Source organism: Protopterus annectens, chromosome 2.part1 (genome assembly GCF_019279795.1).
Source record: "Protopterus annectens isolate FY-2018-M chromosome 2.part1, PAN1.0, whole genome shotgun sequence".
NCBI lineage: Eukaryota > Metazoa > Chordata > Ceratodontiformes > Protopteridae > Protopterus > Protopterus annectens.
Genome location: NC_056729.1, coordinates 92,497,490 through 92,511,290, shown reverse-complemented (window position 1 = coordinate 92,511,290; position 13,801 = coordinate 92,497,490). Strand labels below are relative to the sequence as shown.

The following is a 13,801-nucleotide window of genomic DNA, read 5'->3' as shown; positions in this document are numbered from 1 at the left end:
AACATACAACAGGTTAGTAACCATTCCTTAAAATGTGGCTATGATGCACTGGAGGCTTCATTTAGATCAGCCATGACTGGCACAGTGATAAGAAGACATGCATGGTTGAAAGAGCAGGTCTTACCGGATCATGTTAAAGCTAAGCTATTAGATGCTCCTATGGATAAGGCCAGTTTATTTGGTACACCTGCCCAGCAGGTAATGAAGAAAATGGAAGAAAAGGCAAAATCTGTACAAACAGTTAAATATTTCTTACAGGTTCAGCCCCCAAGGTTTAGCAGGAACTGGCCTGCCAAAAATTGGTCCTTTCCTGACTCCACAAGATCCCAAAGGGGCAGGAATAGACGCTCCAGAGGCAGAAATCAATCCAGAGGAGGTGCCTACAGAGGACGACAGTGGCAAGGTAATAACAGAAGCACAGACACAACCACTACCACTGCAACAGGACAATCACAGTGACTTGGCTCTAACTCCGCCTACCAGGGAGCAAATAGCAGCACCATTAGGCGGAAAGTTAGCCTTATTTTCAAAAATTGGCACTATATCACAAAAGACAAGTGGATTTTGCAAACCATAGACCAAGGCTACGGTTCCACTTCCACACCTTACCAGTAAAAGAGGAATGCCAAACCTGCCTCCAAATCAAAAATAGAAGCTCTACAGCAGATAACGGAATTAACAAAGATGAGAGCTGTGGAAAGAGTACCAATAACAGAACAGGGCAAAGGATTCTATTCCAGACTCTTCCTAGTACCAAGAAAAGAAAAAAGTTGGAGACCTATTCTCGACCTGTCCATCTTAAACACATATATCATTGTCCCAAAATTCAAAATGCTGACCCGACAGCAACTTCTTCCCATGCTGGGCAAGGAGTGTTGGCTGGTAACTCTAGATCTCAAGGAGGCATACCTGCACGTCCCCATTCGACCAAATTGCAGAAGATACCTCAGATTTCTTGCAGGATCAGAGCATTATCAATTCTCAGCATTGCCCTTTGGCTTATCTACTGCGCCCAGAGTATTCACAAAATGCCTGGCACAGTAATCGCTCACTGCAGACTACAGGGAATCCAAATTTATCCATACCTGGACGACTGCCTGCTACAAGCGGACAACAAAAGCAAGCTGACAACAGATTTACAAAGGGTCGTTTACTTGCTACAAGCCCTGGGATACACAGTCAATTTACAAAAGTCAAGGCTGATACCATCCCAAACAAGAACATTCTTGGGCGCGGAATTGGACACAGTAAAACAAATGGCATTCCTAACTGCAGAAAAACAAAAAGAACTCCCTCTTTACTTCTTGGCATTAACAAAACAGAACAAACTAACAGCAAGAAAAGTTCTGCAGGCCTTGGGCTTCATGGCATCATGCATAATCTTGGTCCCACATGCCAGACTGCATATGAGAAAACTACAGTGGTACCTAAAGAATTTATGGTCTCAACACAGGCACAGCCTAGAAGCAGAAATACCACTAATCCCATGCCTAAAACAGGAATTCCTATGGTGGGCTCAAGCATGCCAGTCAAACCCAGGCCTACCCTTCCACAACTTTCGAACAAGCCAAACCATCACAACAGACGCCTCAGACCTAGGATGGGGGGCGCACATGCTGGACAAATGCGTACAAGGATTGTGGACTCAGGACCAGCTGCACCTGCACATAAACCAAAAAGAAATGCTGGCAGTAAAACTGGCAATCCAAAAATTCAGACCATTCTTCAAAGAAGGCCATTTGATGATAAGGACAGACAACACCACAGTCATGTGGTACATCAACAAACAGGGAGGCACTCATTCATACCCCCTATGCAGAATGACTTTGGACCTTTGGAATCTGGCACTCAGCTACAACATCCAGTTACAGGCAATATTTGTACCGGGAAAAGAGAACACCCTAGCAGACATGTTAAGCAGAACCACCTCGGATGCTCACGAATGGATGCTACACCCGGACATCTTCAAGACCATCACAAAGAAATGGGGAATGCCACAAATAGATCTGTTCGCTTCCCCTCTCAATCACCAGCTCAAAAAATTCTGCACAAGGACATTCCACCCACTTGCATGGAAGGTGGATTCGCTCTCTTTCAGCTGGAAAGGTCTGACAGCATATGCATTTCCACCTCTTCCCTTGATACACAAGGTATTACTGAAAATCAGAGGAACGTCCAAGGATAATCCTGATAGCTCCGAACTGGTCAAGACAACACTGGTACCCATTGCTGAGGAGCATGTCTCAGGAGAAAATGTGGTCAATACCCCTGATGCCTTTGATGTTAACTCAGAACAACTACAGCATCATGCATCCAAACCTAAAAACTTTGCAACTGACTGCCTGGAACATCACATAGCAGCAACTAATCCAGATCTTTCCCAAAGGGTTAAAGACATTATCCTTGAAGCCCGCAGACCTTCAACAAGAAGGAACTATGCAGGAAAATGGAAAAGGTTTGTCATTTGGAGTGCTGAAAGAGGAAAAGATGTGTCAATATAGATATTGCTAACATTCTGGAGTATTTGGCAGAGCTTCTACATACAGGCCTGTCCTATTCCTCCATCAAGATACATGCATCAGCTATTTCAGCAGAATACAGCTTTGATCCACCTGTCTTTTCACATCCTCTACTCAGGCAGTTCCTCAGAGGGATCAAGAATGTAAAACCTCCTAGGAAACCACCATTACCAGCATGGGACTTGAACTTTGTGCTAGAAAAGTTGACACTCCCTCCGTTTGAACCAGCAGCAACAGCAGATCTACAGCACCTGTCATGGAAAACTGCTTTCCTACTGGCAATTACCTCAGCAAGGAGGGTTTCTGAACTACAGGCCTTAATGGCAGTACAACCCTTCCTAATCTTCCATCAAGATAGGGTGTCCATGAGAACTAATCCTACATTTATGCCTAAGGTGGTATCCAGAGTGTCTTTAAACCAGGCAATCCACCTACCTACCTTCTTCCCCAATCCACAAAACAGAGGGGAAAGAATGCTGCATACCTTGGATGTACATAGACAGCTACGCTACTACCTGGACAGAACCAAAAGTAACAGAAAAACTGACCAGCTTTTTGTAGCCTATGAAACAGGAAGGGGAGGAAAAGCAATTTCCAAACAGACAGTCTCCAAATGGATAGGAAATTGCATAAGATTCTGTTACTCCTACCATGGAAAACCAATTCCACAGAACATAAGGCCTCATTCTACAAGGGCTACAGCCACTACCACAGCTTTCTTACGAGGAGTGGCAACCAAGGACATTATTGAGGCGGCTACTTGGACCTCCGTGCATACATTTGCCAAGCATTATAATTTACCTCTGTATTCTAGATCCCGAGCAGGGTTTGCCACTGCTGTACTGCAAGGGATCCTAACCACACCATAATTTTTTCTTCCTCCTCCCCTAGTTGGCTATGGTATTCTACCCATTTGTTATGACTGCAGATGCATCCATGAAGGACATAGTACAGTTTTGTACCTACCATAAATGTAGATGTCCGAACTGGATAGCATCTGCAGTCAGGATTACCCTCCCTCCTTCCCCTCTGTGGTACTCCTAGGGTATTTACCTTCCAAATAGCTAGCTGGGGGGGGGAGTCTCTTATGGTGTATTTGTTTGTATATATGTACATACATGCTTATTTTTTGTGTTTGCCTTCTATCTTTTTGGAAACATTGGCATTTATCCAAAATTTAGCCTTCCAAGAGGGCAACTGGCATCTGGGGCAAGAAACACTGAGGAAAATGGCGTCGGCTGATGCCTTTATACCCGAAGACAAGCAGAGATGACGTCGGGTGAAGTGCGACATCAGCCGAAGCCGGACCCAGACTTTGGAATCCGGCCGACCGAAGGGCTGCCTGACGACAGGACAACCCATTTGTTATGACTGCAGATGCTATCCAGTTCGGACATCTACATTTATGGTAGGTACAAAACTGTACTTTTTTCAAACCCTAGGGTCGATGGCAGCCTCAGTAATCTAGCACCTCTAGCTAGGATGTCCTTCAAGGATGCATCTGCACTCCTTACAAATGGGTTGTCCTGTCGTCAGGCAGCCCTTCGGTCGGCCGGATTCCAAAGTCTGGGTCTGGCTTCGGCTGGTGTCGCACTTCACCCGACATCATCGCTGCAGTTTTTCGGGTATAAAGGCATCAGCCGACGCCATTTTCCTCGGTCTTTCTTGCCGCGTGGCGCCCGAAGCAGAAGCTGTTCGCAAGTGCCGGTCGGTCAGATCCAGAGAATACTACTACCGAATACTACTTCGAAGACTTCTAAAAAGCTAAGTACCCCGTTGGGGACTCTTTCTTGCCTCAGCCGATGTCAGAGAAAGTGAATAACTGTTTATCTTGTGGGAAACAAATACCTCATAAGGATTTCCACTCCTACTATCTTCTCAGTGGTGTATCCTTCGCCGGCCCTTGTCAGACCAAATTCTGATCACCAGTTGTTTGCAAGAGGGATCTACTTTGGAAGATGGATTCGGAACAGATTCTCCATGGTTGCACCTTTGATCTTCCAGAGCCCACTGCCGTAGCGACCACAGATGTCTCCCAGATGGGGTGGGGGGGCATTTTCTGGTGAAGACTGTCCAAGGTACTTGGTTCCCCTTAGAGGCCAGCTTGCACATCAGTGTCCTGGAGCTAAGAGAGGTGCTTCTAGCGTTGTAGGCCTTTCAAACAGCTGTTCCTCATTGAACAGTTTGGAGTTCAAACAGGCAGTATATCAGTAGTTTGACACATCAACAAGCAGGGAGGAACCAAGTCTTATCCCCTTTGTAGAGAAGTCCTGCGAGTGTGGCAGTGGGCATTCTCTTCCAACCTCTTTCTAATAGCAATACACATTCCGGGGAGTTCCAGTGTGATTGCAGACAAACTGAGCAGATGTAGCCTCCAGCCTCACGAGTGGTCTCTCAATCCAGAAGTGGCAGAAAGGATCTTCAATCAATGGGGTTGACTTTGCTGCAATCTATTTGCCTCCCCTTAAACAACAAGTGCAGCAATTACTTTGCCCTGTTTCCCCTCTGGGGAAGTCACCCAGAGATGCTGTTCTCCACAGTTACCCCCATCTCCTGTACATTTATCCCCCAATACCACTAATTCCGAAATCTTACAGAAAACACGCTGGTTGAAAAGCACAGTAATCCTCATTGTCCCCAATATATTTGGTTCCCCTTCCTTTGGCCTCATCTGATTCAGCAACCCTGGATTCTGAACCCAGTTCCAGACCTTTTGTCCCATCCAGACGGACTTGTTCATCCAGACATTTTGAAAGTCAAGTTGACTGTGTGGGTTCTCCATTTCCATTAGTTGCCAGGCATCTAAATATTTCTGCCCCAGTACGCCACATCTTCTTATCGGCTCATAAACCTTCCACTCATAAACTGTACTCTAGCAAATGGAAGAGATTTGCCATTTGGGCCCATGAAAAATCTATTAATCCGTTTTCTGCTTCTACAGAGCAAATTTTAGACTTTTTGGCCTCTTTTCCATGCTGTAGCTACCCTTTGTGCCGTCAGATTACAATTCGCTGCAATTTCCAATTTCCACGATGGTTTGGAAGAATGTTTTTAGCCTCTTATACACTTTGTAAATCATTCCTAAGAGGCACACTTTTGTTGAAACACCTTTTCAAAGATCCGACGCCACTTTGGGATGTAAACTTGGTGTTACTGGCCATAGTACATTCTCCCTTTGAACCCTCTGTGGAATGTGATCTGAAGTTTTTGTTTTGGAAGACGCTCTTTTTGGTAGCTGTAACCTCTGCCAGAAGGATTTCAGAAATCTAGGCCTTGTCATGTAAACCTCCTTACCTGATTTTCCACAAAGATGGTCTCTCTTTACACACAAACCCCTCCTTTCTTCCCAAGGTAGTTTCAAAGTCTACTGTTAATCAAGCAATTAATTTACCAGTTTTCTTTCCAAACTTTTCCAACAAAGGTGAGTATTCCTTACATTTACTAGACATTCACAGACAGTTACGTTTCTGTCTTCTCAGAACAAAACACATTAAAAAATCAGTCCAACTATGTTTCCTTTTCCAGTGCAAAGTTGGGCAAGCCAGTCAGCAAGGTGACTCTGGCTAAATGGCTGAAAGACTGCAGTTCATTTATCTCTGATAAGAACAAAATAACCTTGCCTAGGTCCGTGAAAGCCCATTCTACAAGATCTGTAGCCAGCTTGGCAGTTTTCCAATCCAAACCTTCGATGGATGATAAATGTGCAGCAGCTACTTGGGCTTCTCCCCATACCTTTATTACTCATTACGAATTGGACTTTATCTCTAGGGGAAGAGCATCCTTTAGTTCGATGGTGCTCAGGAATATTCTTCTGAGAGTCCACCTAAGATTTTAGGTAGCTGGGGATTCTGTCCCATCTGTCAAGGATAAAATGAAGATTGACAGTGTCAGATAAAGAACTTGTGTACTTACCATAACATTCCATCTGTGTTGTCTGTCTTCATTTATCCTCGACTCCCCTCCCTCCATCCCCTGGCCTTTAAAGATTTTTTTGGTGGAGCGGATTATATATATCCTCGAGTAATTATTTTTTAAAGCATGGTAGATATTGCTTCCATTTGGGCTTCCTTGTCTACTGTCTGTACTTTCTGTTCCAACTCGAGCTGAGGTAATTGTGTAAGAGGGATTGTGTGTAGAGGTGTGGCTCGAGAGTTTTTTGCTGGTGCGAGCTGTAGTAATGACCGAGTCGGTTTTGATATCAGAACCAGAACCATCTGCCAAGGATAAATGAAGATAGACAACACAGATGGAATGTTAGAATAAGTACATAACTTTTTTTTTTCTTACAAATTATTGCCAACGTATTGAGGATAGAAGTCAGAAAATAACAGACATTTGAGTTTCAGACTTCACACCGTTCAGAAAATTCATGGTCATGCAAAACCTAGTCTTCTATCAACTTTCTAAGTTAGTATGATAAGTTAGTATGAGTAATATTTAAAAATTGTCCTTATTTTGTGGCCTTGTGTCACCCCATTATATATGACTTTGTCCATATTTCTTGTTCTAAGAGGGTTGAGATGGTTGGGAATCAGTTGTATTTTAAAGCTAACATTTTGCCAGTTTTTTTTCCACATGATGTTAACATACTAATCTTGTCTGTAAAATCTTTCATAGTCTTTTGACATATCTGAACTCACTGTTCTTGCTTTGCACTGACATTTAGTTTTTTCTTCTATATACTTTTTGTATCCCCCTTGAAATACAGTGTTGGAAATGCATTCCATGTTTCTAAGAAAATTGATTGTAGTTAAATCTTTGACTTTTATAACAATCTTACTAGTACTCTGTTTAAGAGTACAACACCCATTATATGGATCAAATTGCCTAGGCCAACATTACTGTATTTATGTGATGTTTTTAGATTGTGTACTACAATGTGTATTTCATCTCTCGGATGGGTCACACATTCCATTTTTCACATCGGCCTTTTATTCTTAAATTAATCATAAGTTGATTTATTGGGAAGAACAGGTGGAAAAATAGCTTGTTTGCAGAATTATTCTGATGCAGGCAGCTGAATGGCAATATACATACCATTCATACCTCTCAACGGTCCAGATTTTTGCAGAATATCCATATTTTTGAATCACATTTTTGGTCTGCTCCTCATAAAATTTGTTGGCTTTCTGGCAGATCATGGAGTTTTGAGGTCACTAAACAATAAAATACATTTGAGTTTCAGGCATCATATCCATCAAGAAATGCATGCCAACACAAATCATATTATTCTGGAAACTTTCTAAGTTTATAAGAGCAATATTTAAAATCTGTCTCTGTTAATTGGGTCTTTGTTCCACATTATTTTAAGATTTGTCCAGATTTCTTGTGCTAGCAGGTCGAGAGGTATGGTACCATTATCCGCCACAGCACTACCTGCAACTTAAGCAAACAGCTTTTATTACAGCACAGATCTAAGTACATTAAGACAGCTCACCAACACTGAAGCAAAGATGAAATCTTCACAAATGTTATGGCCACCCTGCTGTTTCACTCTAGAATGACTTAACTACACAGAAGTAGGGGGAAAAAGCCGATATCTATGTCCCAAATACAGTGCTAGCTATATCTCATTAATTCAGCATAGATTTGCAATAAAAAAGCTATCATGTTCTAAATACATAACATAGATGTACGAATAAAAAGAACTCTTGTTTTTAAAATGACTTAAACAGAGCTCCACATCAACTGTCCCTGACTTTACTAAGGAATGTCCCTGAGCTTAACTCAGATGTTTTGCTTTGTTCATCTTAATTCCCCCCGACTATTGATTTTTAGACAAATAGGCATCTTTGTACTGTACACCTTTACTTCAGAAGAAGGCAGATTTGCACTGTACACCTGCTTAAAGGCATGTTCATTCACATTGATAGCCTGCCATTTTTTAAGTTATTACTAATGTTTTAAAAGTGCTCCTGATTTATTTCTGGATTTGCCCCTGATCCTTGACTATAAGAAGTTTGGAGTGACCATGCAGGGAGTTCAGCCTGCTCTACCGTTTGTTCACATGATCTTTATTTAGTACTGTCTTTGAATGCACGGGACACAGCACAGATTTACATTTAAAAATAAATTCTATTGCTTCCACCTCTTAACTGTCTGATTGTTCACAGACATCCCTGACTTTGGCCCAACATTTTCCTCTGCCACTCCTAATCCTTCCTAAAATTGGCAGCTTTGGGAGAAAAGATGGTGGATTTCACTTAAATAACATGTATATCTAGAGTTGTACAAAGCAGCATCTGCATACACTTATGGAAAAGAAACAGCATCTTTGCACACCTCTGGAAAAGAAAAATGGCATCTCAGGACTCAAGTTTGAAGCCCTTATTTTCTATAAGCATACTCTAGCTCTGGGCAACTCACCCCAAAAAGTGAAGCTTGTGTCCTCAGTGTGTCTTGCATGTGATAAAATTCTGTGAATGCATAATCTTTAAACATCATGACACATCCTTTTGAACTCTTGATTTAGATCTTGGTGAACTGCAAGGCAGATCGTTCATTGTTTTGCTTGTTATGTGCATATTTCTAGAGTTTTTTGAAACAGGCCATTACAATTTTTCAGTTTCTTTTTAAAACAAGTGAGCATTCCGGTGTTCAAGTGTTAACAGTAATGAAAAAGAGAAAATAGTCTGTTAATGTTTTGTTTTCGTCTTTTATTTACTTTACAGTTTGATGGCATCCATGTAGTAAGTGGATCATTAGATACTTCGATCCGTGTCTGGGATGTGGAAACTGGGAACTGCATTCACACATTAACAGGGCACCAGTCATTAACAAGTGGAATGGAACTCAAGGACAATATTCTTGTTTCTGGAAATGCAGATTCCACAGTGAAAATCTGGGATATCAAGACAGGGCAATGTTTACAGACCTTACAAGGTGAGTCTTATGGGAACATGTTTATTTTCTGCTGATAAGAAACATGCAGTAGGGTGTTTTACAGTCTGAACATATCTTTTTTTGCATTCTAATGCCCTTATAGAGTACACAGTGATGTCTTTAATAAAGATACATTGCCTTGTTAGAAGTTTTTTTTTTTTTTTTTTTTTTTTTTTTTTTACTTGAATTGTTTTATACGAAGAGAAAACAGGAGCTAATCATTTAGAAGGTCCCCTCATAAACAGTTGAAATACATTTGGTTTAATGCCATGTCTGTTACGTATAGACTGATATTTTGGGTATCATCATGGAAAATGAAAAAAAAAAAAGTGTTGTGAAGCACATAGGGGAGTATTTCATATTACGACTTGAGATAAATGATGGAGCTTAAACAGAGTTTTCTCCTTTTGGCTTACATAGCAAATAAAGCTGATACTCATAATTTAGTCATGATCATCATAGTTTTGGTCTGTAACCACTGATGGTAATTTCTTTCTGGCTGCATTTGAAAAGATGTGATGTGAGAGAGAGAGAGAGTCAAGAAACAGTTCCTTTAGCAGCCAGTACATTTTTTTCCAAAGCTGAACTGAAATATCAGCATACATTTTCTCAGTAAAGCTGTTTTAATAGTTGCATCTGGAGCCTCCAAGAATAAATGTTGCAAGTCTGATGTCAAAAAGGCCTATAAGTGACCAGAACAAAAAGAAGGAATTGCTAAACTTGTATAGATAAGTTGTCTTCTTTTTAGAGGTTTGCCTATTGTTTATGGAGGTTGGGGCACATTATTTAGATTTGTTATTCATTTCTCTGAAATTTACCCTAAGAAATTTATCAGTTTCCTAAATGTGAAAACTAAACAATTGCTGCAAGTGTAATTTGTTATATATGGGGATTAGCCAAAGGGGAACATCTGTCCTTCCAGCCAGATTTGTAAGAGCAGTCTGGCATCCTCATAGTTGAACTGGTCTCCTCCCAAGAACATTGCCTTGGTGCTCAGTTGTAGGAGAGCAGCCTACACCATCTTCATTTATTCTTTATATCTAGTGAAACAGTGAAGCTACGCTTTTTGAGGCAATAAGCCCTTTCTAAAGCGCTGCAGAGAACCTTAAGTACCATAGCGCTAGCATTTTGATTTTCACCTTTTATTGTTTCCAGTGTATTATTGTATATTTATTTGCTGTTAAGACTTTTTTAAATTATTTTTTCATGTGGCATAAGGCCATATAGTGTTAAACAGTTTGCCTGATGGCAGTGGTGATTGAGTACCAGATGTACCTGTGGGATAGACATTCCCAAAGAGAATGCTACTTTACTGTACCTATTTTGTTTTAATATGGACCTTCAAGTCAGCATTTGCAAACTTTTAGTGAGAAGACCTTGCTCTGTCACATCCATAATATTAGGGCCTTCCTGGAGCAATATAAGCTTCTTTCTCACGCTAGGCTATAGTATGTCTGTCTGTCCCCCAGCTTGAACAGCTTCCATGAGCAAGGGTAGAATCAAAGTCCATTAAGGAGAGATGTAGTTTCATGAAAGTAAAGACGCTTGGAAACGTGATATTTAAAAAGACAAGGAAGCATGAGTGCTAGATGACTGCACAATCCTGAAGGTGCTTTTCCCTGTGAGGACCAGACTTGTCTTCCTACTACACGTGGCTGCTGTCTGACTCCCTGCTTGTGATAGTACCTTTGGAGGGAGAGACAAACCAGGCTTCTTTACTTTCCATGACTGCACCATACTCCAGTGCTTGTTCCCAGCCATCTCATATGGTTACTGGTCTTTGAAAACTTTTTTCCCTAACCATCTTTGTTGTTATCACACACAACATAATGATACAAGTAAATATTCAATTATAAAAACTGAAACTGTACAGCTAAGTGTTCAAGAATGGTACAACCTTTTGCTCCTCAGAGGCATCATGATAACTTGTTTGAGGATTCTAAAAAAAAGTGTGTGGCTGACGGTATTTTGTCATTTCCCACAACTACAGATATCTTTCTGGCTTTGCGATCCTCAGGTATCCACTCAGCTAATGCCTGTTCCAATCCCAATTTTTTCTGACTGTGGAAGATTCATCAAAAAATTCATGCAGCTTGGCAGCAGATTAAACCTTCCAGATCTATAAGCCCTCTACCTCAGATGTGGTTCTGCAATCTCCAGCAAAAAAATGAAACTATTCCTTACTGGTTGCTACATGGATGATGAGGATGCCTTCTCTACTGAAATGTATAATCTTTGGAGGGAATATAAATCTCTCGAGACAACATTTTTGTGGGGATGTTGAGTTTTCAGTCCCCCTAAAAAACACAGATCCCTAGAATTTCTAGGCATGCTGCTAACGTTAACATCATATGTGTGATCCATGCCTTTGAAGATACTTGACAGCACTTTGTCAGTGAGGCTTCGAGGTACCCCCAAGAAACTGGACAATTTCTGTAGGGTCCAAGACAATTGCAGGTCTCTAATCGAATAGCATTTCCACTGTTGTTGATGGTGACAGCCAGGGGATGAAAATTAGCACTAGAAGTCCGACATCTACTCAAGATATTAATGCAGAGACTCTTGTGATAAAATGTCTAGGGGATATTCTTAGTCTAATTGCAGAGGTGAACAGAAGCATTCAGGATGAAACTTGAAAGATGGACTTTAAACAGACAGTACTGCCATAAGAACGAGGAAGTATATAAGCAAATGTGAGTATGGTACTATAATGACTCGTTTTGTTGAGAGGGGGGCAACCACAGTTACATTTTCCAGAGTCTTACTTGGCTAAGAATCCAGACACTTCCTGAGAATGTGACTGGTCAGAATTGCTCATTTCATCTTTGGCTTTTTCTTTCCTGCCCAAGGTACAGACACAATTATGCTACTAAACAGTGGTTCTTCTCTGGCGTTAAATATGTGGCATGGAGATATGACTGACCTTAATTATGAACCAGACAACCCCAAGTCAGTTAACTTTCCCAGTCCTGGCGGAGCCAACTTTGGGAAGAGAAAAGAATGGAGGGGCTGAGACTCCCCATCTCTGGGTGGAAAGAGAGGGACATCAGTTCCAGAGGCATCACTGTGCATGCAGGAAACTGCAGAGTATAAAGTAAAATCTCCTGTATTTTGCATCTATGACAGCACCATTGTGTGCACACTTGGCCCACAAGAAACATATAGGTCAATGAAAAGTAACTGAGAAGGAAGTTTGACAATCAGGGAGAGGCTGGAGCAAAAAAAAAAAAGATGAGAGAAAAGGACACCTTTCTGGGACAGAGCAGTATGGACAAAGGGAACTGGAGGGATTGCAGGAAGCAGGGGAGGAAAATGGATTGGTGAACATGATGGAAAGTACTACATTCCATAAAAACAAGTGTGTGTCACTGCTGCTGCTTCCTGTATACATGTAACAGTATCTTTTAGTGCACTACACAGTGTGGATGTACAACACAGGAGGGGGAGGTATCAAGGTATGTTCTAACCTCCTACCCTGTCCATGGCTAGGCTGCCTCTGAGTAGCAAACTGTTTCAGTACTCTACTCTTGTATAGTGAATTGTGCTTTAGTAGTGATCCTTACGGTGAGCATGGTACACTTGTATAACCATAGAGGTTTCAAACAAGGCCATCACTGCTGCAATAGGGACTTTCTGCACTGCTTCCACGTGGGTTAGAAACTTGGTAGAGAAATAGTACTGACTAGCTGGGAGATGGCATAATCTTCTTTGACAACGTATTATTCTTGTCACCTACTGTGCTTTTTGCTTTGGGCACTTAGGATTCTTGTGCATGTTTGACTGTGGAAGACTCTGGATGTCTTGCCCCCCCCCCCCCCCCCCATAAAAAGTCTAGAATGGGTGTAAGCTGCTCGTCTCCCTGTTATATCCAAGTGGCATTTTGATGCCATCAATGTAAAGAGGGAGACTATGTTGGCTCTGGAAATGCCTGAATACTCTAGAAGCATGGTCTGAAGGACTGATGCCCAACTGTGTTTAATCTCCATAAGTAACGAATTGTACTGCAGCACCAATCCTTTTGGGGAACATCCAAAGTTATTAGTAGGATAGTCATAAACTGTGCATTCCTCATTAATTTTATCTGTATAATTGACTCATTTGTATACAACACCTAAGACTGTTTCTGAAGCTGCTTATATTTCTGTAGAGTATTGCAGAAGTCCTCAAATCCATGTTTTACATTCACTAGTTTATCTAATGTAAATGAAAGTATACTCATGGTAATTTCTTCTGAGGTCATGTAGTATTGGGTCTGCAAGTAACAATGATTTCATAAACCAGTTAGATTTCAAAACTGTGTGCGTGAAATGCGTTATTTTCAATTTGTTTTTTGAAAAAAAACTACAGTAACCTTTCTTTTGTTTTGGCCCTTATGTGTGCTTTGTATTTCAATAGTTTTG

General features: G+C 41.3%; 1 protein-coding gene across 4 annotated transcripts in view; it reads left to right on the top strand.

The window, feature by feature from the left end:
* The window catches only part of FBXW7 (F-box and WD repeat domain containing 7), a 1,850,919-nt gene that overhangs the window by 1,835,075 nt on the left and 2,043 nt on the right, over positions 1-13,801 (top strand). For all 4 annotated transcript variants that reach the window (XM_044062041.1, XM_044062042.1, XM_044062043.1 and 1 more), the window contains one exon: positions 9,191-9,401. In XM_044062041.1, coding sequence (XP_043917976.1) covers positions 9,191-9,401 — 211 coding nt within the window. The remainder of the gene's footprint in view (positions 1-9,190; positions 9,402-13,801) is intronic.